Source organism: Malaya genurostris, chromosome 1 (assembly GCF_030247185.1).
Source record: "Malaya genurostris strain Urasoe2022 chromosome 1, Malgen_1.1, whole genome shotgun sequence".
In the NCBI taxonomy this organism is placed as follows: domain Eukaryota; kingdom Metazoa; phylum Arthropoda; class Insecta; order Diptera; family Culicidae; genus Malaya; species Malaya genurostris.
Window position 1 is genome coordinate 79,165,930 of NC_080570.1, and position 26,897 is coordinate 79,192,826.

General features: G+C 35.9%; 1 protein-coding gene across 1 annotated transcript in view; it reads left to right on the forward strand.

Moving 5' to 3' along the window:
* LOC131440574 (hematopoietically-expressed homeobox protein HHEX) overlaps positions 1-26,572 on the forward strand; it is a 41,133-nt gene extending 14,561 nt beyond the window's left edge. The window contains exons 2-3 of the mRNA XM_058611972.1: positions 25,955-26,154; positions 26,216-26,572. Of these exons, the coding sequence (XP_058467955.1) occupies positions 25,955-26,154; positions 26,216-26,530 (515 nt within the window). The 3' untranslated portion in view covers positions 26,531-26,572. The remainder of the gene's footprint in view (positions 1-25,954; positions 26,155-26,215) is intronic.
* The last annotated feature ends 325 nt before the right edge of the window (positions 26,573-26,897 follow it).

Genomic DNA, 26,897 nt, shown 5'->3' on the forward strand with positions numbered 1-26,897 from the left:
CTGGATTATTGTCTTTTCTTGAGCTAGTTCCTGGATTGGTTTGTGAATTTGACAAACCAGGAGGCACAGTTTTTGGTTTTAAATTTGGCTTTTTAGCTTTAACACGGGGATCTTTTTTTGAAGGTATAATTTTAGGTGTCTTTTTTGGTATTTTGTGGTTTGTTAATCTCCTCTTAACAGACCCTTGAGGAGTGACAAACGAGGTATCTTCACTATTTCCGTCAGAGTCAGATTCCTCTGGCTCCGCAAGATTTGAAAAACCGTTTTCGGTTTCCAAAGGGGAGACATGTATGACCGTTTTGAGCATTTCTGCATATGTGCGCTTAGACCGTGCTTTTAAAGAAAGCTTCATTTTGTCTTTACGCAGCTTAAATGCAGCGCACACTGAAAGATCATCATGAGGGCTTTCCCCACAATAAACACATTTTTCAACATCTTTATCGCAAAGATTATCCTTATGAGGCCCTTGACATTTGATACATTTGGACTTATTACTACAGTAAGTAGCTGTATGCCCGAATTTTTTACAGTTCGTGCAATTCATAACATGCGGTACGAAAAGCCGAACAGGAAGACGAATTTTATCGATATAGACATGGCTAGGCAACGCAGATCCGGCAAATGTTACACGAAACGAATCTGAGGGACGATACGACTTTTTTCCATCGACAATAGATGCTGAGTACAATTGCTTGCACTCGAGTATCTTAGCTCCCTCAAGCATGGAGTTTTTAAAACGGCCAACTCCATTTTTAAGTAAATCATCTGCTGTCAGACTTGCTTCAGTCACAACACCGTCAATTTCTACCTCCTTCGATGGAATGTAAACTCGATATTCAATAGCAAATAATTTACAGGTTACAATATCGTTTGCCTGTTTCAAGTCGTTAACTACAACTCGAATTTTATCTCTATTAACCTTACAGATTTCTTTAACTTCAGAGAAATGTGATGTCAAATCCTTTGTAATTTGCATCAAGTTTAAAATCTTTTCTTTTTTTCGAAGATAGACTATCCATGGCCCAGTGGTACCCTGTGGATAATGTTTAGCCCTCGGAGTATTTAAACTTTTACTAGTATCCGGAATCGGATTCGGATGATCTTCCATGAGATCATCCATTACATTAAATTTTTTTTGTAAATTAATAATACCAAAATAAAAACTTATGTTTAGTAAAATTTCAGATATAAGAAATAAAAAATAAATTAAATTAAATCTACCTTGTAGCTGATGTCTCTGTTCCTTTATCGTGAAGAACGACGTGAAGCTCTTCCAACGATTTCCAATTGGCAGTCTTTTGCTGTTTCCAATTGGCAGTCTTCTGTCGTTTACTGCTATCTCAGTTGCTCTGCCGTCGTTGTGAACACCACTGCACTTGCTGTACCTGACCCCAGGTACAGTGCTTTTGCTCTTGGTGGCGATCAAATGCGATGCTTGCAGTGTAGCACCTCGCGATATATGCCGTCTCTTTTGATCCTACGCAGCGTACAAATTCTGGTACCTGGTAGATCAGCACTGGGTTGCTTTAGCACCTCTGTGCCTTTGCACCCCTTCGTCTTCGCACCTTTATGCGATGGCACCTCTGTGACTCGTCACTTCTATGCTCTCGCACCTCTGTGTCTCTACACCTCTGTGCGTATGAACGGGATGGCCTTCGTTGCTAGCTTTCCAGTCGGGAAACGCCCCGAATATTGCGTTTGCTATGGGCAGTTTAACTACCTGAAGCTTAGAATTGTCTCGGTAGCAGCCGTTAACTCACGAGCCAGTACAATCGAAACACAACCTCTTCGCTTGAATGGTTTTTACAGAATGATAATCATTGCAATGTGCGTAGGAAAATAAGCATTTTTTAGTCCTTTGAGAAATATATTGAGTACTTTATTAGTTGTAGTTCCGTGCTGAGAGTGATGAAGTTAGAGTAAAAAAGAAACAAGGTATTGTGGAAAGGAAAACTACAAAATATTCTACAATCGACAACATTGCTATGGTCCACGTGAACCGTATAATTGAAGAAACACACATCTCACACTTTCAGTTGAAAGGTGACATCTGTGTTAAAGTTGAAGAAATTCCAGACATGAGAATGCTTGAAACCACCTAATGGTATGTTGTTACTGTATTTCAAGCACTATTAATCATATCCACTCCGAAACGGGATATTAGCGTGACAAAAATACTTTCACTATTAAATATCAGTTTTTTGTAGTTGGTATTTTAACGTCTAACGCCGCGGTGCACTAAAGTTAACACTTACTCTGCACTAAAGCTAACACTGAAAGCTCAGCTAATCGAAATCCGAACGTGAAACATCTCGAAGACATGTGGAATGGTGAAGGTTCTATAACAATGCCAAAAATGTAATCATCTGGGAAGAATGCACAATGGCGTATTGAAAATCGTTGGAAGCATTGAACCGAACAACGCAAGATTCACGAGGAAATCAAAACCTTCTTGATGGTGCGTTGAAATTACTAGCTAGCAATTTTCGTCAGACTCTCCCTGTTATTTCAAGGTCAGTAGCTGCTGATGAAATTAACGCCTGCATGAAATCTTCTAATTTATGTGCGTTCAGTCACAAAGCAATCAAATTACAAACATGTTCTCGAAGAAACGATTGAATACTGGAGACGAGAAAGTGAAAGGAGATATTTCGACAGGTTTGATTTCCTTGGATGGTGGTTTTTACAATATTATAACGTCGAAAGTAAACCTTATCGAAAAAGTTTTTCCAAATATTGCTCAGTATTACCAAAACCATATGTGGCTTAACGAACGCCATATTGGCCCGAAAAAAAACACAGACGTGAACGATCTCAGTGCTATTCCTGGTCATGCTGTTACGTACAAATCGGTGGACACAGTTATGTAAATCAAGATGAAGTGGTAAATATAATTTTTGAATTCTCTGGAATTGCCAGGTTTGCCACCGCATAATCATGCCGCGACTTCAACAAAGATTTTGTAACGGAACCAGGTTAGCTGTAAAAATACTAATGAACAACTTAATCGAAACAATAATTCTAAAGCGGAAGTATAAAGAAGAAGGTGTACTGGTTCCAAGAACTCCTATGATTCCAAACGATTTGCCGTTTGATTTTAAGCGGATTCAATTTCCTATTCGCCTTGTTTTTGCAATGACAATTAACAAGTCACAAGGTCAATCATTGAAGTGTGCCTAAACTTAGAGTTTGTATGTTTGTCACACAACCAATTGTATGTCGCCCGTTCAAGAGTTGGCAAACCTTCGTCATTATTTGTATAATGTACAGTTGGAAAAATGATACAGCTGACAGCAAAGCACTTTTTTGGTGTAAAATTATCAGTAAAATCGATTCCAGGTATTTAGAAGGACCGCACGAAACGCTATCATGTTCATTTTACCCAAACTTCCCTTTTTATACTGCATTGTATTCAAGCTTAACTATTTAACAGAAAACCGAAGAACTTACAGAAGAGCGAATAGAGTGTTTCTGATGTAAAAAAAAAACTAACAAATCGATTGCATATAGTTTTAATGGCAGTTATAATATTCACTTGAAATATGATCTACAATCCAAAAGCAGATCCAATACGTATCAATATTGGTTCATATTACGTGCAAAACATCTGTGGTCCTATTAAACACAATGGGAATGACAGTACTAGCCTGTTTAATCCGATTTATATCAAAAGCCGTATTTCTGGTTAAGACCTAAAAATAAAATTACAAATGAATTCTTTTAAAAACAATCCATTTATCTAACTTATGAACATGTCAGGAATGCCTTTCCCGAAACGAAGGCCCGTACCCAGGATTTCGTTTCGGGTGGGGCCCAAAGATAAAAAAATAATCTTACTGAAGATTGATTATGTACCTAATTCTTGGTGTACCTTTTATGGGTGTTTTTAACATACACTTTAAACTTTTCCACTGGAACTGTTACATTTCTTTACGTTTACTGTCTTGTTATTTCTGTAACACATGTCTGAGACCTTCTAAATATGTATACATAAGTTTTTGATTTCGGGAGGGGCCAGGGCCCCTCGGGCCCCCCCTCTGGGTACGTGACTGGTCACAAAAGAAAGGCAAGGATAAGCGTAGAATAAAAGAGGGAATGAGGATGCCAGATAACCTGGAGCTGAATGAAAACATCTTACGATCTAAATTCAAAAAGATCAAGATCTTTGATTCGAACAGATTGATACAACAGCTAGATGAAGAGGTAAGAAGAAGGAAATAACAAAGACTTTGAAAAAAATGACGCATCCTTGACAGTTAACGACATGACAGGGAATTTAAATCAAACAAATAACAATAAAGACCATAAAAGTAATGACGGATGGGTGAAAAACACTATCTATAAAACATTTTATTTAGAAAAATAAAATGACAAAACACTGCAGCTGCAAGTAGATAATGTCAGGAAAAAGTTTCCTCACCCTATGGAAATAGCTAAAATGCTACACAATATAGGAGTTAAAATTTATGCAGATTTGAAATCTGTCGGCAAGGGCAGATTCCAAATAACATTTAACAAGCCTAAAGACGCAGAGAGTTTAATAAATTCTAAGCTTCTCAAAGAAACATTCGGTTATAACGTATTTGTGCCTACTATATTTAAAGAAACTATCGATATAGTAAGAAATGTACCGCCGTCACTCACAGAACTCGAAATTTTTAATAATATTGAAAGTGAAAATATCACAATACAAAAAATTGAAAGAATAAAACGTAAATCTCCTGATAACAAACTGATTGACACCTACACAATTAAAATATTAGTTAAGGGAGAGAAACTTCCACAATCGGTAAAAATATTCGGAATAAACGCACCTTGCGAACAGTATATATTCCCTCTCAAAATATGTTACTTTTGTTGGCGGTACGGTCACCGTGAAAAGTTCTGTAAAACGAAGTATCCTAAATGTAACAATTGTGGTCAAGAACACACTGAAAGCGAATGCAATCAGGCTATCCCAATATGCGCCAACTGCAAAGGTAAACACATAGCTTCAGACAAATTATGTCCAGAAAGGGCAAGACAAGACAAAATTAGAATTGAAATGTCAACAGGAAAATTATCATTCTTTGAGGCATCAAAGAAACACCAAAAAAATACGTCAGCAAAATATCGGTTAGAATCCCCAAAAGATTTCCCACTTCTCTCACAAAATATAAACAAGGACAGATCAAATAATTCAAATCAAAATAGAAATTCTTCTAACATGAACACACTAGAACGAATGAAAAACCAAACTAACAAAAATATTTTCCCACAAGCTGAAAAAATTCCGGATATCCCAAACGTATTTGATGTCAATCCTTATAGAACCAATGAGATAGAGAGATTAACAGCCGAAATAAAAGAAAATCTAATTGAACAATATAATATGAGAAACATTTCGGAAAAAATAAAAGCTATACAGAATATAATACTACAAAATACACATAAAACGGAATCCATAGAACAAGATCTTTTATTAGTCAATATTAGTAGTGAGTTGAACTCTATTATTCTCCCTTTTGAAAACAGTGGTAATATGAATAAAAAACAAATAAAACACAAAATGTATACACAAAACAACAGGAGTCTCAAAATAATTCAAAATAATGTAACAAGTATAAGACCATCACATACAAGAGAAGCAATTAAAGAATATTTAAATAGAAACGACATAGATGTAGCCATTCTCAGCGAAACATGGCTAAAACCTAACGAAGCATTTAAGTTTTCTGGTTACCAATTTACGGTTACGGAGGCGAAGGCTTGCTATTAAAGAATGAAATCACAATAACTAAAATAGACTTACCGAATCTACACTCTGTAGAGGCGATAGCAACCGTGCTCACCAATACCAACCCGCGTCTTCTAGTCTTATCGATCTATATCCCACCCCTTCTCATAAATAATAATCAAATAGAAACACCATTAAAAATACTTTTAGATTTAGACAAACAGAAAATAACCACTATATTAGCTGGCGACTTTAACGCGCACCATCAGTCTTGGAATCCTACACATCCTAATTGTCCAAGAGGAGAGCTTATAGCTAACCTTCTTGAAGATAGTGATTTAGTACTATTAATTGATGGATCAAACACGCTTATTAAGGCCCCGAATCCGATTCCTTCGGCAATCGACCTTACATTCGTTTCATCTAATATAGCTGCAAGGGGAGAATGGAAGGTTATCAACGAAGACTTCTTCAGTAACCATCGCATAAAAAAATTATAAATATGCGATACAGCCACAAAATATCTATATAAAAAAATATACTTCAACATAAAACAAGCAATTGAAAAAATAAATGAATTAAAACCACAGATGATACATGAACCAGAAGATATTATACCGTTAATAAGAGAAAAAATTCAAGAAGCAACATATTCATTAACTAATATAATTCATACGAAAATACCAAAGAAATGGTTGACCAAAGAAATACAACAACAATTAAACATAAAAAAATACAAACTTAAAACATTCCATAAGTATTCTACTTATGATAATCTTATAGAGTTCAAAAAGGCTAGAGCGAAATTGAAAAGATTAATCAGAATTAAAAAAAAGGAAAACGTGGAACGAAACAATAAACTCCATTAACCCAGACACTAACCAAAAAAAGATTTGGAATAAAATAAAAATCCTTGGGGGAGGTAGACCATCGAAAAATAACGTAAATCTTTTAAATAATCCACAATTAGCTACTCAATTTATGGATCTCAATTTTCCTATGATAGATAAAGAAATTAGCTACACTAGAAGCGCAACTGATAATCTGATCATGGTCAAATATAGCAAAATAGAAGAAAACATTAGGTCCAAGAAAGACCACTCAACTCCGGGGATAGATGATATATCATTCTACATATTGAAAAACATCCACCTGAATTTTAAGACTAAAATAGTAGAAATGCTAGATGATGTCCTAAACTCCGAGAGGATACCAGAAAACTGGAGAAAAATCAAGATTATACCCTTGTTAAAAACAGGAAAAGATCCAAATAACCCCGAGTCGTATAGACCGCTAGCAATGCTATCGGCATTGATTAAACTTATTAATACAACAGTCAAAGATATACTAGCAGAATTTCTAGATAACAATTAGATGATCCCATCGTATTCATTCGGGTTCAGAAAAAAATCATCAGCAATTAATTGTGTAAATACACTAGCTTCTAGAATCCAACAAGCGAAACGAGAAGGAGAGGTTGCCATAGCTACATTCTTGGACATGAGCAAAGCTATTGATAAAGTAAATACAGATAAACTAATTAGTACGCTGATAGAAATAGGAATACCGACTAAAATTACAAACTGGATTTATACATATCTTAAAAAGAGAACGGCAATATTACAACTTAACGATGGTAAAGAAATAATAAGAACTACCAATCAAGGATTGCCACAAGGCTGCCCATTATCCCCTGTCTTATTCAACATCTAACAGTTCGGCTGAAAAGTTCGTATCGTTTAATAGAAACACACATTTTTTTGCCAAAATTCGTTTTTATTATTCAACATAATTGCCATCAGAGGCGATACAGCGATTATAGCGATCTTCCAACTTTTCGATACCATTTTTGTAGTACGATTTGTCCTTTGCCTCAAAATAGGCCTCAGTTTCAGCGATTACCTCTTCATTGCTTCTAAATTTTTTACCAGCGAGCATTCTCTTGAGGTCTGAGAACAGGAAAAAGTCACTGGGGGCCAAATCTGGAGAATACGGTGGATGAGGGAGCAATTCAAAGTCCAATTCGTTCAATTTCAGCATCATCAATTCGTTGTTGTTTTTGATCGATTATGAGCTCACGCGGCACCCATTTTTCACAAAGCTTTCTCATATCCAAATATTCGTGAATAATATGTCCAACACGTTCCTTTGATATCTTTAGGGTGTCAGCTACCTCGATCAACTTCACTTTACGGTCATTGAAAATCATTTTGTGGTTTTTTTTTCACGTTTTCATCGGTAACAGCATCTTTTGGACGTCCACTGCGTTCATCGTCTTCGGGGCTCATATGACCAGTACGAAATTTTGCAAACCACTTACGAATTGTTGCTTCGCCCGGTGCAGAGTCTGGATAACACTCATCAAGCCATTTTTTGGTATCGGCGGGACTTTTTTTCATCAAAAAGTAGTGTTTCATCAACACACGAAATTCCTTTTTTTCCATTTTTTTCACAATAACAAAAGTAGCTTCACTCAAAATGCAATATCTCACAAACTAATAATCAGACAGCTGTCAAATTTATACACGTATCTTTTGAAGGTTGGTACTAACTGAAAATGGTATGGATTTAATTCTAGTGGCGCCCTCTCATAGAAACGATACGAACTTTTCAGCCGATCTGTTACACTATAATAATACATAGAGCAGTAATAGATGAAGATGACGAAGTTTTAATACAGTTCGAAGACGACTTTACAGCAATAGTTGTAGGACCCAATACGGGTATAACTAGTAACAGAATGAATAAGTTCTTGACGCGTATAAAAAAATCACCGACACTTTGGGCATGACAATTAACGCTGATAAGTCAGCTTCAATAGTATTCACGAATAAATTCAATCCAGATATAAACATACGAATCAACAATAATCGAATTCCGATAAAAGAATACCACAAAATATTAGGGGTATAAATAGACCAAAAGATGTTATATAAAATGCATATAGATAAAACAGTAACAAAAGCAAAATCTAAAATCAATTTACTCAAAATGGTTAGCAAAAAACGAAGTGGAGCACATCCTTTACAAATGCTTCAATTAACGAAAGCAATAATACGACCACACCTAGATTATGCAATTGCGATAACAGCGGCAGCATCTAATACGAACTTAAGGAAATTAGAATCAATAAACCTCCCGGTACTTAGAATTTCACTTAGACTGCTGCGCTCGACTCCCAATCACGTAGTACTATTTGAGGCAGGGGCGCTACCGTTGAAACTTAGAGCTGAACAATTAGCTTTAAAAGAATTTACAAAAATTCTATATTACAACAATAATCCAATAATCACAAATCTTACCACCATGATGATCCTAAACCACTTACCCAAACATACGACATATCTTGAAAAAATCGCATCAATTAACAATTTTTACTTCTTCCAGATGACTAAAAAAATAGATCTAATTGATAGAACGACTATTAGTGACAGGATACGAGTGATTAACAAAATCAAAGATTTGAATCGTAAAAATCAGGCAGCATCAACACAGAGATCGATAGTACTAAAAATGATCGACCAAAAATACAAAACAAAATATCAGATATACACAGATGGATCAATAATAAATTCAGAAGTAGGGTACGGCTATTATGACACACAAAAAAATAATGAACAAAATGGTAGACTAAAATGGGGGTTCACAATAACAAGCGCAGAAATAGTAGCGATATCTAATGCAATCGAACATATCAAAATGTTAGGAATAAAGGAAGTAGTCATATTTACGGATAGCCAAGTGGCATGTACAATGCTAATGAACGCGACAAATTCAGACCACCCGATGGTTATAAAAGTAATTAATCAAATATTACATTCGAATATAAAAAAAAGTAAAAATCCAATGGATACCAGGCCATATTAACATAGTAGGTAATGAAAAGGCAGATACCGCAGCAAAAAACGGAACAACTAGTGAGAATATAGAAAATATAAGTTATAGTAAAGATGACTTAATAAATATCTTCAAACAAGATATCTGGCAGCAATGGCAAGAAAATTATAGTGAGATCTCAACTGAAAAGGGAGTTTTTCACTATGAACATTTAAAAACAGTCACGTCGACACCTTGGTGCAAATCAATGAACATTCAAACACTCGACGTTATAATCCTATCCAGAATTAGATCAGGGCATACTATTACAAAAGATAGACTAGCAAAATGGAATTTGATAGTTTCAAGAAATCGTGATACATGCCACACTCCAGAGGATCTTCACCACATCTTATATGATTGTCCAGAATATCTTAATGTTCGAATTAATTTCAGAACACTTCAAGACAAAGTACCCTTGAACGAAATACTGAGAGAAAAGAAAACAGAAGATTGCATGTCGATAGTGCATTATCTGGCGATGATAGGTAGGAATGATTGAGAAGGTTATTACATTAGTATAGACGAGTCATGGTCGGTCACAACTGGGCCATGAAGCAAATTATGGTAGCAAAATAGACGCGTTAATAAGTTCGATTAATTTGGCAACACAATTCACAAGACCGGGCTTTATGGATCAATAGGTCTGAGCCACTGTCAAAAAAGGAAAAAAAAACCACTCGAGTGTCAGAGTTTAACCAAGAGTAAAAGAAAAGAGTAACCGCGAAATGGTTCACAGCCTAAGAATTCTTCTTAGTCAGGACCAGTGCCCTATGCATTGATCCGCCAACCAGGGCTGCAACACCCATTTTGACCTTCTTAACAACAATAATATAAACACACCCTCTGATAAGCATATTCGGATCTACTGTAGGTCTACTCGCATTCATTGGTAATGCTTTGAACCAGAGATGCCATTTATACAGATTTATCTGTATTATACAGATTTTTACATGCACATACAGATTTCATACAGCATACAGATTTTGTACAGGTTTTTAAAACTTAATACAGATTCATACAGATTTTCCAAAAAAAAGGAAAGAATAAAATAATTTCGTTCGTCTGAGCTCTCTATGGTAGTAGTAACGAGATGAGAGTTTTGTAATCAATCGACGAATCACAAATTGATCTAAAAATCTTTAAATGGTGTTGATAGTTTAAGTTGAGCGCTGAGATCCTACACTCAAATAAAAATTCACGTTCGATTCACTTGAAAAATCACGTAGAATGGTTTCAAATGTCAATTTAATCATTTTACGTGACGAAAATGAATGTTATACGAACATCCCCTAAAATGAATATAGCCATCACATAAGGTTTACGTGAATTGACCAAACGTCAAACAATCTACGTGAATTTCCAGTGTGAAAAACTCGATTTTGAAAATGGCGAGCAGTGGCTCTCGAAGTGTAAGTAGTGTAAATATTTGCGAGAAAAGTTATTTAATTACAATTTTACTCCATCGACCGGACCATTCCAGTATGAAAGTTTCCATGTGTTCAACTGGACCGAGGGCCTGCGTGAGTCCGGAAGTTTAGTAAAGATGACTTAATAAATATCTTCAAACAAGATATCTGGCAGCAATGGCAAGAAAATTATAGTGAGATCTCAACTGAAAAGGGAGTTTTTCACTATGAACATTTAAAAACAGTCACGTCGACACCTTGGTGCAAATCAATGAACATTCAAACACTCGACGTTATAATCCTATCCAGAATTAGATCAGGGCATACTATTACAAAAGATAGACTAGCAAAATGGAATCTGATAGTTTCAAGAAATCGTGATACATGCCACACTCCAGAGGATCTTCACCACATCTTATATGATTGTCCAGAATATCTTAATGTTCGAATTAATTTCAGAACACTTCAAGACAAAGTACCCTTGAACGAAATACTGAGAGAAAAGAAAACAGAAGATTGCATGTCGATAGTGCATTATCTGGCGATAATAGGTAGGAATGATTGAGAAGGTTATTACATTAGTATAGACGAGTCATGGTCGGTCACAACTGGGCCATGAAGCAAATTATGGTAGCAAAATAGACGCGTTAAGAAGTTCGATTAATTTGGCAACACAATTCACAAGACCGGGCTTTATGGATCAATAGGTCTGAGCCACTGTCAAAAAAGGAAAAAAAAACCACTCGAGTGTCAGAGTTTAACCAAGAGTTAAAGAAAAGAGTAACCGCGAAATGGTTCATAGCCTAAGAATTCTTCCTAGTCAGGACCAGTGCCCTATGCATTGATCCGCCAACCAGGGCTGCAACACCCATTTTGATCTTCTTAACAACAATAATATAAACACACCCTCTGATAAGCAAATTCGGATCTACTGTAGGTCTACTCGCATTAATTGGTAATGCTTTGAACTGATGGAATTCATTAGCAAAGAACACAAAAAGTTTAATTCGACGTTCGTTATTCTTCCAATTCACATCGGGATCAAAACATGGGATCCAATCAATAATAATGATAACAAAAACAAATAACAAAAAAAACGTATGGATAATATAATCTGTTGACAAGATATTTTTAAAAGAGGCGCAAGCTATTTGTAAGGCTTGCTAAGCGTCAAGCTAAAGTTTATCAATCAAACATATCGTGGCGCCGGTCTCATTCCGTCAAAAAATATTTAATAAATAGAGATTTATATCTCCGTCGTCAAACATCAATTCAAAGTCAGCTGAACAATGGTACATGCAATGACACTCAGATATCAAGCTCTACACAACTAAGAGGGGTAAACAGATTGATAAATCTCGAAGGTGTTCCTCGATCAAATATGTTGCAATAAAGTAAATTACTACATGAACACACGAAGGGAGCTTAACCAGCTAGTCACAAGACTACGTGGACTATCGTTGATGGCGCCACAATGATCCCATCGGGTGTTTATGGTTTAATCCCTCACCGAAATCAGTGTGTACTGTGGGTATAAAATATCATGCACGAATGTGGGGAAAATATAACATTCACATTTGTGATACCACGTAGCAATAAAAAAATACAGTTTTCTTCGATATCATCCAAAGGGCACCGGCTGAGCTCCAACTGACAGAAATGTCTGCACGGTGTACCTACCAAAAGGGTGATCAGTAATCAATTATCGATGTCGTCTTCAAATCAACGATGATTTGAAAGGTGGAAAACAGACAAAGCAGTGTGCTCATATCATAGGTAACCTACCGGTGGCTTATTTTACTGACAGTCGCAAAGCAAAGCGATAAGCAAAGCTTCCGCAATGATGGGTGCTCAACTCACACACCATCGTAATTTGTAGTCATCGTTTTAATTGATTTCAACTAGATAGCTAGCCAAAAAGTAGCACTTTGTGTGCAAGTGTCCACATTACGTTTCAATTAAATTATTTAAAAAAAATTTTTTGTGGGGATTAGACAACTCAGTAATCTTTTCGCACTCGAAGCGATAGATGATAATATATGACACCGAAAGAACAGTTTCCAAATCGTTTCCACAATTTTTATCTCTTGTGCAAATACACAAATATGCTAAAAAGTAGCAGCACACATTGCAATGAAGGTTCACCGTTGGATTTGTCTAATTCCAAAATCAATGTTCATTCGGAATTGATAACGATTAGCTACGTGTATCGCATTGGTGACTATCTTTCCTCTATCTATAGCAGTGATTTCGGATTTATTTGCGGCAGGCTCATATCAGAATGAAATTTTTTTTCCTAGGGCGCTTAATCAACCGTTTGCCGCTAAAAGAACGACAGATGAATGGGCAAATAGTAGGTGCAATACCATAGTCGCAAATTGAATTTTATCGCGCCATGGGCAAAATAAATACTCGGTCCAGTCGCAAGTTAGAGACAAACTAACTGCGACTGGGCGGATAATTGATACAAATTGGAACATCAAATATTCCTTTCTGCTTGCCAAATCTTTGATATAATAGTCAAACAGTTAACCGTGATCTAATAGGAAAACAAATCCATCGTGGAGTGCTAGCAAATCAAGGGTAAATTGCAACACTCCTCATTCATATTCCGCTCAGAGCAAGCGATTCTCTATTTATGTTCATTTACTCATATCGTATATGGCGACAGTACCCTCATTCATCTCTGTTCCAGTAGTCATCTCTTATACTCGAGCCAGCCCTGCGGGTATCATCAGCAGTGAAATTTCGGCTATCACGAATCTTTCGATACCAATATTTAACGGTGTAATCTTAATGTGCACTAGCTCCATGATATTTATCCAACTTTTCCGTTGTTCTTTGAATGAACATAGTTTTTTTTCATACTTAACATGATGCCAAAGACGTAAATAAAAATGTGCTATCTATGCGAAAAAAAATAGTAAAATGATATATATCATTCGACTCAGCTCGACGATATCGGAAAATGTCTGTTTGTATGCACGTGTGTGCATCTTTTAATAAAATTTTTTACTGCTGAATTGGTAATGCTAACATTTTACTAGAGTGATACACCAGGGCGTAGGTTTCAATTGTACACTGCGGATACATTTGCTCCGCTCCACACAGATAGGAAAGTGTCCAGACAGACAGACTTTGAGTGCGTGCTTGTGTTGAATAACATTCTCTTCGCACGAATCGCTCTCACGTGCTCTCGCCTAAAAACACCCAAGTGATCACTGGCGCGTGATGGTGAGCGAACACTTCTGGGAACTTCAATTAATAGAGAGTAGATCTGACCTTGCTATGGAAAATTTGCAATGAAAACCGAAAATTCAACGATAAATTCTTTTATTTTGCTGATTTTGCGTGCCCACGCTTCTTCTACGCAAACCATACACCAGACCGTGACGATTTTTGACGCTCAATTTTCTCGAAGAGGGCTAAATCAATACAATTCAATTTCTCGGAGACGGCAAAACCAATATCAAGAAACTTAGGATAGTTTAAAATCGTTTATATATCTGGTTCGTGAGATATAATGATAAGCGACAAAACGCGTAATTTTTTTCTATACGCTAACTTTTTGTGGTGATTTCTAATCCGTTTGGCTCATTTAATAGCAACTATAAAGTCATTGATCAACTTCAAAGTATGAGTGGATGAAATTTCTAGCTCTGATTCTCGGATGATCGCTAAGATGCCTTAGTTCAACTCCTCTGGTAGAAGGTAAAAATTTAGATACGAGAAGCTTTCTGCTTACTTAAATGACCCTTGTCACGTCACACTTTTCCGCACTTTATCTTCACATCCTTGCTCTTCCTTGATTACTATGGCTCTATAATTTCATATTCTTTCTCCTCTCACAATCTCTAGTTAGTTTGATATCGTTGAAAACCGAAAAAATATATAGAAAGGTTACCCGAGCAAAGTCAAACATTAAAACGAGAGCAAATCGAAATCTTATTATGATAGCGACATCACATTGAAATCTTAATTTGATCTCAGCTCATCAATTTTTCAATTGATATAACATTATGTTATTCTTTTGCAGTTACTTTTGGAAAAAAACTTGGGTGGCAAAAATTTTGGGAAACTCCAAAAATGATTATTCAAAAGCAACAACTTAATAACTGCATCAAAATAGGACTAATTCCATTAGGCGATACAAAAATGCAAAAATAACTTTTAATGAAACAATTATTACTTTAATTCTATGTTGCGTTTTACAAAAATGGTTCCTGTAGCAGTTGTCCGGAACCATACCGAGATCAAGGAAAAGATTTTTGTCAACACTTTTGCAGCTTTTACACCAATAATCGTCTATATTTTTACTTGCGAGATTATTGTTGTAGAACCACATATCTGGAGGACAATGGATAGGTTGACGATCATAAGTACAAACTTTTTTAAAATTTAGTTTCATGAACAATGGAGTACTTATTATATTAAAGTGCAAATAACTTGACAATTCATATTTTTTTATCAATTTTTTATCAATTTATAGACTGACATAATCTGAAACCCCAACCCCCCCCCCCCCCCCGCGCACGATTCTGTCAGAATTCGTTTTACATTTTTGGACACCCCCCTCTCCCCTTGAAACCCCCCCCATGGATGATTCCTGCGCACGGGCCTGCTGGGCCTTCACCAGATCCGGCCAAAAGGGGATTCTCATCTCGCTGATCACAGAAAGACCTTCGTCAGTAACTTGATATGAAAAATACATTTGACGTCAACGGTTTCCTTCTGGTGGGAAGCGTTAAATATCAGATTCTCTAACAGTTTTCGCGTTTAGTTAAAAAAAAAGATGTTAAATGTTCTGACTATTATTTTCGGTTGTTGTTTTGACCGTTATTGTCTGTGGTTCAGAATTCGAGTACCGATATTGCCAAAGTGATTGTTTTTTCGTGCATCAACTAACAAGCCCTTTGAATAATACGCTCTTCTTTCTATCATACTAGCTGAATTATCCGGCGTTGCTCGGAAATGTTTCGTGAATACAAGCCCGCAAAAACAATTTTAGAAATTGTTTTGACCATTGAAATACTCAGAGCTTAGTGAAACACAACCTATTTCCACGTAATCGCTCAAGACTGCGATAATAATTATTTGATAACGAAAGGCTATTCATAACTACGTTAAAAAATACTTTCGTTCTATAGAATAACGATTCAGTTAATTCAAATGTTATCGTAAACTTATTTTCATCAACTCGTTTCGACTGTTTTCTCATTTTACATGAAAAAAATGCACATTAATTTTACGATTTCTTCGTCAATTCAGATCAATTTTACCTCCCTTGGTTAAGACTATTTATTCCCCCTGCCTCTTGTGAACATTTTTGAACAATTTGCAACAGCTCTCTGCCCTCTGAGTAGTGTAAACCAGTGCTGTAGTTGCGGTTAGTCACAGTTAGTCAGTGACTAACCAGCTCTTGAAACTGCAACCGAAAAATTTTTTTTTGAAAATTTTGTAATGACTGATTCAAGTAACCTGAAGGGTGCAAAAGAAATAATAATACAATTGAAAAAGGTGATTGCTCCCAGGGCGCAGGGTGAAAGTAATCTTGATTATAGTGAAATATTCTTCTGAGGGCGCAAATCATTTTTTATTTTTAATCTAAATAAATAACATCTTGTATGGATAATTTGGAAGGGCGCCTTGGAAATGATTTCAGGGCGCAGACTCACGGTAGGAGAATTGATAAAAGGCTCCCACATAATTTCTCTCAGGGCGCAGGATGAAAGTAATCTTGATTATAGTAAAATATCCTACTGAGGGCGCAAATCATTATTTATTTTCAATCTAAATAAATAACATCTTGTATGGATAATTTGGAAGGGCGCCTTGGAAATGATTCCAAAGCGCAGATTCACGGTAGGAGAATTGGAAAAGGCGCCCACATAATTGCTTCCAGGGCGCAGGATGAAAGTAATCTTGATTATAGTAAAATATCCTTCTGAGGGCGCAAATCAATATTTATTTGCAATCTAAATAAATAACATTTTGTATGGATCATTTGGAAGGGCACCTTTGAAATGATTCCAGGGCGCAGACTCACGGTAGGAGAATTTGAAAATGCGCCCACAAAATTGCTCCCAGGGCACAGGATGACAGTAATCTTGATTATAGTAAAATATCCTTCTGAGGGCGCAAATCAATATTTATTTTCAATCTAAAGAAATAACATCTTGTATTGATAATTTGGAAGGGCGTTTTGGGAATGATTCCAGGGCGCAGACTCACGGTAGGAGAATTGATAAAAGGCTCCCACAGAAATTTTTTCAGGGCGCAGGATGAAAGTAATCTTGATTATAGTAAAATATACTTCTAATGGCGCAAATAATTATTTATTTTCAATCCAAATAAATAACATCTTCTAATGATAATTTGGAAGGGCGCAATAGGAAATATTCTAGGGCGCAGAATCACGGTAAGAGATTTGAAAAGGGAGCCCATATCATTAATTCCAGGGCGCAGGATGAAAGTATTTTGAATACATTAAATAATTGTAGTGAGGGCGCAAATTATAACTTATTTTCCAGCTAAAAAAAATCTTGTAAGGATAATTTGGATGGGCGCCTTAGGAATAGTTCCAAGGCACAGAATCACGGGAGGAAAATGGAAATAGATTTCAGGGCGCATAATGAGAGTATTTTTGAATACATAAAATGATCCCAGTGAGGGCGAAAGATTTTATTTCTTTTCAAGGTTAATAAATAACATCTTGTAAGGACAATTTGGAAGGGCGCACTAGGAATGATTCTAGGGCACAAAATCACGGTAACAGAATTGAAAAAGGCGCCCATATAATTAATTCCAGGGCGCAGGATGAAAGTAGTTTAAATAAATTAAATAATCGTAAGAAGGGGGCACAAATTATTACTTATTTTCAAGCTAAAAAATAACATATCGAAGGATAATTTGGAAGATTGCCTTAGTAATAGTTCCAGGGCGCAGGAAAAGGGAAAAGGGCGACCTATACAATAGATTACAGGGCGCAGAATGAAAGTATTTTTGAAAATATTAATTGATCCAACTGAGGGCGCAACTTATTACTTATTTTCAAGCTTAATACATAACATCTTGTAAAGATAATTTCGAAGGGCACCTCAGGAATTATTCCAAGGCGCAGAATCACGATAGGGAAATGAAGGAGTGAAGGATGAAAGTATTTTTAAATACATTAAATAATCCTAGTGGGAGCCCAATTTTTTATTTGTTTTCACGCTAAATAAATAACATCTTGTAAAGATAATTTGGAAGGACGCTTTAGGAATGATTCCAGGGTACATCAAATGATCCAACTGAGGGCGCAAGTCATCATTTTCATAACAGAAGTATAGTTCATTTTCACACTAATTTTGATTGTTAGGGCTGCTTCGGCGAAGATATTGGCTCCGAATGCATCATATGTGTGCTGAAGACCGAGTAATCGGATAAATACTGTGATGTCCTGACTAATGAGACGACTATTGGTTCAACTGCCCTATATCATTTGAATTAGTCTAGATGGCAAAATGTTCGTGTAGGTGTGTGTCAAAATATTTGACAAATTTTTCACAATAATTGCTTGGCTAATTTGCATAAATTTCAATTCAAACGAAAAGTATTATAACAGTTTAACTGAAATTTCAATTGAATTTCATCTGAATCTTACAACGGATTCCGGGATAATAGGGTGATAAGTGTTAAATATTTCAATTTCCACGAATATTTTATTTGAAAGTGACAGTGCAAAAATACGCAAAATCAATTTGCAGGTCTTGTTAGTTCATGGCTAAATACAATTCGTTGAAACAGATGTTGCGTTCTTTATTCTTTTTTTTCTGATAAATATCCTAACCAAGAAAACTTCCGGATCCGGAAATATAGGGTAAAGTGGGTTAAAAATTTTATACCATCACTGAAAAAAGGGCGAAAATTTTCTAATTCCACCTCAAATTTTCTCCAATTGATAGTTTTTATCAGTAGACGGTCAAACAAACCGATTTCGGTTATTCTTTCAAGAATCGAAGAAAATTATTTTGAAGAATACTACAGTATTAAATATGCATTAATTATGGTTTCGGCTTTAGCGGTCTGTTAAATAAGAACGGCTGTTATATACTGCCCGACGTTTCGACCACTGGTTAAGGTCTTTTTCAAGGGAAATATCTTATCGTTCCTCGTCTAAAAATCGTATGCCCACGAACGGTTGTTTACATAATAACAAAGCTTCTTTCGTCACTTATTAGTGCAACAAAAGTGCCTCCACAGTTTCGCTTCTGCATTGATTGGCCAATTCTTTCCAACTTATATATCCCCCATTCTTTCAAAACCATCGTCTCCGTTAGGGGAAAGCCAGTAAGCCAGAATAGTGTCTTTTATTTTTAGCAGAAAAAACTGGTGAGTAATGTCAGACATAACTGGATGACGTAAATACGAATAAAACTGACATGCTTTTTCTACATATCTGAATATCGACAATCACACGTACTAGTTGATTTGCAAACTTTCAATGCGTCACTTGCATAATTGTAACAGTAAAATTTTACGGCAGACCACATGAGAATAATATGACATTAATTACAATAACTTACCTGTCAAACCTGTTTCAAAAACACTAATTGTATAGCGAGTTGATAGAATATCCACAAACCAAAAGCCGTCATCTTGGATTTTATGAATTTTAAAATATATATTATTAATAACAACTTGTCAAGCGCGGAAATATGCCAGTTGTAATTCCTTATAAAAAGATTTTGGGCCATGAACCGTGGAATTGAAACATATGCTTGATACAGTGAAGAACAATCCGGGACAGCTGCTAGGAATGAATGCCGTCTTCAATCTACAATTTTAAACAAACTAAGATTGAAATAAGTTTTCACAGAATTATCAAAACATGCACTATTTGATGCTTCACGCAAACTTACGTGAAAAACATGTAATGTTGTGAGTGTTGAAAATTATATGGCATGAAATTCAACGATATGAACAAAAAATAAAAACTCATAGAGCAAAGAATGGTAACTTCAACCAAGAATCATTAAATGGCAAAGTATGTCCGTTAGTTGACTGAGTCACCCAAGCCGCTGATGAGTAAATGGTTCATACAAATTTATATAGTCCCACTTGCTAACCAAGTTCAAATTACGTCAATTTTTGCGTCATTTGACAATTTATACAGTAAAAATATCTGAAAATTTCTCAGTTCAAAAAAATCTTGTGATTTTACATCTTATAAGATGCACATAAATGGAGCGTCATGTTTTAAACTAATTTATATGCAAGAACATGTAGAATTGTGTGATATGAAAATTACATGGCTTGAAAACGAATGAAATAAAATACAAAATATCGATAGCAACTGCGCGAGACTTGAACAAAAGAAGCATCAGATCTCAAAGCGCTCCAGTTAATCGACTGGGCCACAGAAGCACATATCTGCTTAGTGAATAATTGATACCTCTAAACGCATACAGCGTCACTTGGTAGCCAAGTGCAAATTACATTAGGAGCTAGTAAAATTCTGCTCGAGTGGAATATTGCGTCAATTGACATATTAGGTTGTTATGAATCGTATCGTGTGTAGAATTGTGTCACCTGTAAAATTTACAATTTTTTTCTGTGTTAATAAAATGGAATCTTAATGCTTACAAAAACAGTGAAAACGGAAATCTGCATTAGACACAATTTTCCATTAAATGTAACATAAATTTGGTTTCAGTACATCCTCCACTACACACGGGGTCTTTTACATTATCGATGAGTTCTACATCAGTTTAGGTTGCACGTTAGGCATGATCTAATATTCTCAAGTATCATGCATTTGGTGCAATATGCAATTTCAAATGGTTTTTGATGATAGACGGAAACATTAGATCACAAAGCACACCAGATAGTCGACTGAGCCACAGAAGCACATATCTGCTTGGCTGTAAATTAGTAAGAATTATGTCACCTGTAAAATTCATAATTTCTTTCTGTGCAGTTTTGAAGAAGTAGATTTTGAACTCTATCTCAAAATCACGCAATCGGAACTATTATTTGAAAGAATAATAAATACAGAAAGTGGAAATCTCAACACCTGGGTACTTAGAAACATTAACGTTCAGATTATGATAACACTTATGTCTGTTGCAAATGAGTCTTCATGGTTGATTTGTGTGGCAATTGTAGAGCTTCAGAAAACTTACAAAAGAGTTAAAAATGAGTTGTTGAGGAAAATACGGCGCCTCGCTCGCAACAAATAAGTCTGATCATAGAACTATATAACTGTTGTATACAAAAATACGAAGATGAAGAAACAGCAAACCCCGTTAAAAAATCTAACTTCAGTCAATTGCAATGCGCCCCTGTACCACGGAAATCCAGGCGCCCCATCAACAAAGTCAACGACTAACCCATTAAATTTGAACAACTACGGCACTGGTGTAAACAGTATCTGTGCTCGTCAAAAAAAGAGAGGGGTCTAAAAATTGATTTTCCAGACTCTTTTCTCATAGTCTATATCCTCCGGCTTCCCAAGTTTGTCGACAAATAACATAAATTTAACAATAAACCTCATTTTAGAGACACTTGCTACAAACTCCAACATTTTGTTCACCTGTGCAATGAATATCTGATCTCAACAAGAAAAAATAGTTTTATTACCGCCTCTGAATTGCAAAAAGTACCTCTGCCAAGTTTGGTGATAATTTACTGAGTTTTTATGGAATTATTCCGATATTTACAAACAATTGAGCTTCTTCAATAGACACTTGATTTTTTTTCACGCCTATAAATATCCTTACGATCATCTCTTAGTTGTAAAAAATATCGGTGCCTGTCGAGAAATTTCGATTTCGTAAAACTCGAAACATTTTGCCTCAAATTCCCCCTGTTAGCAAACACTTACTGCAACCACCACCTCTCCCACCCCCTCTTCATTAAAATATCTCTTATAAGAACCTATGAACAGCAAGAATTACTTGTGCCAAGGAAGTTAATAATCTATTGAGTTGTTTTGGAGTTATGTTCGATCATATATAAAATTCATCCATTGAATGTTTGAGTTTGATCTCCTGTTAAAGACCCTAGGCCTCCTTCCCCACAAAAATACACTTATGACCATCTCTGAAGAGCAAGAAGTATCTGTGCCAAATTTGGTGGCAATCCGTTCAGTAGTTTCGGAGTTATGCTGTTACTAACATTACACCCCCCGTTTTAAAGGCACTTGCTACATCCACCCCTCGTCATTTCTAAGGTATGCAAAATGTTTCTATGATCTTCAAAACGTTTCGATTCTCGTCAAATTATATCATTTTTTTCATAACCACACAAATCCCCCCCCCCCTCGCTTCTTTTTGTTCCAACCCTTTAAAAATATCCCAAGGACCATCTCTAAAAAGTTTGAATATTTGATTGCATTTTAAAGCCAACAAATGAAAAAATTTTATTAACTCCAATCTACGACGTTATAAATCATCATGTTTCAGAGATATAGCGTAATATGTCTTCTATGAAGATTTCAGGTTCTGAGCTAGATCATATTTTAGCAAACTAGCTTCATATAGTACAGCGATTTTGCATTAATATTTGAAAAACTTAGAAAACTAGTTTGAAAACCCTATTTTCTAAATAATCAGATTTTCATGAACTATCTATGTTTAATCCATTTTATCTGAAGCAAGCAAATGAATTGCTTAATGTTCGCTCCGAAATTAATCTTCATCGAATGATCCCGAATTTAAGTCTACACCAGAATTAAAAATTTGCTAAATCAGTGTGATGCTGTCTGTGGGCAGAAGTGAGATACTGGTTTATTGTCCTACTTAGTCGAAATAAGTAAGATATTTTCTTGGAATCGGAATAACATATGATCTGGGATTGCTTATTGTCAGATTCCTAATTCACGTCTCCAGTAAGCCTTTGCTGTAAAAGACTTCACTCTAAAGCGCTCGCTCTTCTGAGCCTAGAAATTCGTATTTCAAAGTGATTACATACTCGAGTAGAGTGAGATCAAATAAATAACTCAATTTGACATTATGATGTTCACATGCTACAGTTTCTGGATACGAGAAAGACAAAGAGCACATTATCATACCTATCAAATAGCCGCACTTCCATTCACGATGGTTGCGAGACGGATGCGACGAAACGAGTGTACATCGGCTAAAACTACCTGTATACAGCTTTGCGAATCAACACTGCTTGTCATATGATCGAAAATTCTCCATGTCCATACCATTCGCAGAGAGTTCGGAATCCAAATCACCTAGGTTCGAAACCTAAGTCTCTTTCTGTGGAGGTGTTGGTGCTTTTGACACTTTTTTATTGTTGCAAGTAATATCGCCTAAAGGTATACTATCCCGGGTCTTTTGCCCAATCTATTTTTAGCTTATGCTCGCGATTTGTTTGTTTTCAGTAATGTCTTTTTAAAGCAAATCAATAACTGATTATGCATTCCTGTTTTGTTTTCGTTGTTTAATAATAACTTCAAATTGAAAACTAGTTTTGCTATCAACATATATCTTATATTCGCTGTTATCAAAAATAGTTTTCTTTTTGCTATCATCGGGATATCTTTTTGCTATCGATTTTGATTTTTTGCTACTTAAAACGACCAAAACAACAGCAAATTGAGTAATCGATAAATGCGAACATCACAACATCAAAATGAGTTTTCTTTTTGATCTCACACTCTGCTCGGGATCACAACATCAAAATGAGTTTTCTTTTTGATCTCACACTCTTTATGCAATCACTGTAAAACCGACTTTTAAACCGAGGCCCGGAGGGCCGAGTGTCATTTACCATATACCGATTTTCACAAACTTAGATTCAAATGAAAAGTCTTGTGGTCTCATACAAAATTCCTGACTATTATTTGGATCCGACTTCCGGTTCCGAAATTATGGGGTAAAATGTGCAAAAAATATTGAAAATGAATGCACCAACGAAGGTGGTGAACAGATTTTAACAAAGTCAAAAGCAAAGTCCTGGCATTACATTCCTTTTGTGGAATTTGGCCTTTCTGTTTCAACGGACTTCGCAGCCGATTCTTAGTGTACAGAATCATTGCATGGCTAGTACTATGGATCCTACTGACACTATGAATCCTTCCAGGTCGGGGCTCGAACATACGACAACTGGCTTGTAAGACCAGCGCCCTATACATTGAACCACCAACCCGGGCAGATTTTAACAAGCTTAGATTCAAATAAAAGCTCTTTAGGTCGCATACTCATTTTTTTTGGATTTGACTTCCAGTTTTAAAATTATGGGGTAAAATGCGCAGAAAAATGAAAATAAGTGTACTAACTTTTCTCAGAGACGGCGCAGCCAAATTCCACAAACTTCGATTCAAATAAATGATCTTATGGGCCTTTGCGAAACTGATAAATTTCATTTTGGTCCGACTTCCGGTTCCGGAATTATAGGGTGATTAGCATAAAAAATAAAAGTTTAATTTACTTGCTCTTTTTTCTCAGAAATGGCGTGACCAATTTTTACAAACTTATGTTCAAATGAATGGAACCATGAGCAAAAAGTCTTCTCCCATGAAAATTAATCATGGTCCGAAAAAGCGTTACTCGAGGAATGTATTTCTTTTAAAACTCGTAACTCCAATTTTCTATCCAAATATCACTTTGAACCCTCTGCCTCAAGTGACGCGATGGATTGTTTAATAGATTGATGGTAAGACAAAAAGCAGACATTGAGAAGAATGAACTACTGAAAATTTTTACTTGATCCTGAGGCATATTCATTTTATAATTGTGTTGGTTTACCCACCGGCTGACAGAGAATTGACAACATAAAGATAATGAATTGAAAATTGACATCATAAACAGAAACACGCCTGAAGATATACCCAACAACGTCAAATGCGTTACGTTAAATTTCAACGAAATCAGTTCAAATGGATCATGATCCGAGAACTTTTAACCATGGTGTATTATCATAACATGAAAATATACTATTTTCCACAAATCATGACTCATTTTGCTCATTTCTTGAATCGGAATTTTTCCCGTGTATCTGTATTGCGGTATAGATGTCAAATATCTGTATAAATACCGATAAATCGGTATACCTGGCAACGTTGCTTAGAGTAGCGAAACAAAAAACGAAAACCAATTTCTAAACTGGCCTCAAGCAAAGACATCTTGTTAATAAGATATCCAGCTCTCACATTTCCCTAACAAATCATTGGCAACATTTTTTTTGCTAGCATGGCGCCCTCAGGCAAGTCCCCATAGAATCTCGTACATAGAAGCAATGCGATGGCATTGCTGAACTCAAAATTGAATTCGCTCCATGCTGACAGAATTTGCCTCAAGACTACTTCAATCGGTTGCCATTATCAGTAGATGGCTAAACAAACCAATTCTGGTTATTCTGGTTCCCGGTTTCCGATTCCGGAAGTACCGAGAATAGTGATCAAATTTTCCCAAATGAATCTCACTTACTTTTCTCAGCGATGGTTTGACCAATTTTCACAAAACTTACATTCAAATGACAGTCCTCTGGACCCATATGGAATGCATGAATTTCATCCGGATTCGACTTCCGGTTCCAGCTAAAGTGTGCTAAAAATTTTATACCATCACTTATAAGGGCAAAAAAACGTAAAACATATTATAAATCGGCCTCAAAACTACTACAATTGATAGATTTTATCAGTAGACGGTCAAACGAACCGATTTCGGTTATTCTTTCAAACATCGAAGAAAATTATGTTGAAGAATACCACAGTATTATATATGATAGTATGATTGACATGAGAAAGGTATTATTACATCTCTAGGTGGATTAAAACAGATTTTTCTCCGATTATTGATCCAATTTTAACAATATTTTAATGAAACTGTTTCGATGAAGGAAGCTTCGTTATCACACCACTAGGTGAATTAGGAATAGGTTTTTTGTACTATAATACTATCAATTATATAATTGATTTGAATAAGAAATATAAATTTATTTTGATCTATGATTGCAGCTTCTCCACGCTTGTTTCCATTCTACCCTCCTCATTATAGCTACATACTACCACCATGTGGCTCTAAACGCAAAGGAGGACAAGTGCGTTTTACACCTCAGCAAACACAGAGCCTTGAACGAAGATTTTCCAACCATAAATATTTATCACCGGAAGATCGAAGGCATCTTGCACTACAATTAAAACTAAGTGATAGACAGGTAACCATTACATATGAAAGTTATCAAAGAACACTTTAAAGTGTTTTTGTTCCGCCCACAGGTCAAAACATGGTTCCAAAACCGCCGTGCTAAATGGAGACGTGCAAATAATGGAGGTCCCATGTCGGACTCGCCAGTGGATCTGGGAGTTGATGCAAGCAAATCCACGAATCATGTCTCGGTTTCAACATCTGCTGGAGCAACGATAGATCCTATGAAAAAATACTCGAATGATTATCGTAGTACCTCGAATAGTAAATCCACTGACTCGTATGATCGTAAAAGTTCTGAAAATTATTCGGATTTTGAGAGTTCTAATGATGCCGAGGATAGTAGTTTTGAAGATGGGGAGGCCTCGCCAATCAATGTTATTTAAACTCATTTTATTGATAAAGTTAACGCTAAATAAATCACTTACCCTACAGAGTCAGACACTGTGTCGTCTTATTCAATCAATTGCTGTCAGGTATAACGCAAGACTCCGCAATGTCTAAACATTCGGCGTGTCGATCTTTGGACAGCAATAATCGATTGATAAGCTTAGTCCCATATACTGCAATACGCCACATATGTAATACTTACCTTCTCACCCAATCACTGCACCTTCGTTCAAATAACATCAAGCAATTAATCATAGCAATTGCTCATACTTTGGAACACCGTTTATTCATTATTTTTTCACGGTGATAACGCGAAATTCACCCTATTAAGTAGTCATTCATTTTCAGTTCGAATTCAATAGA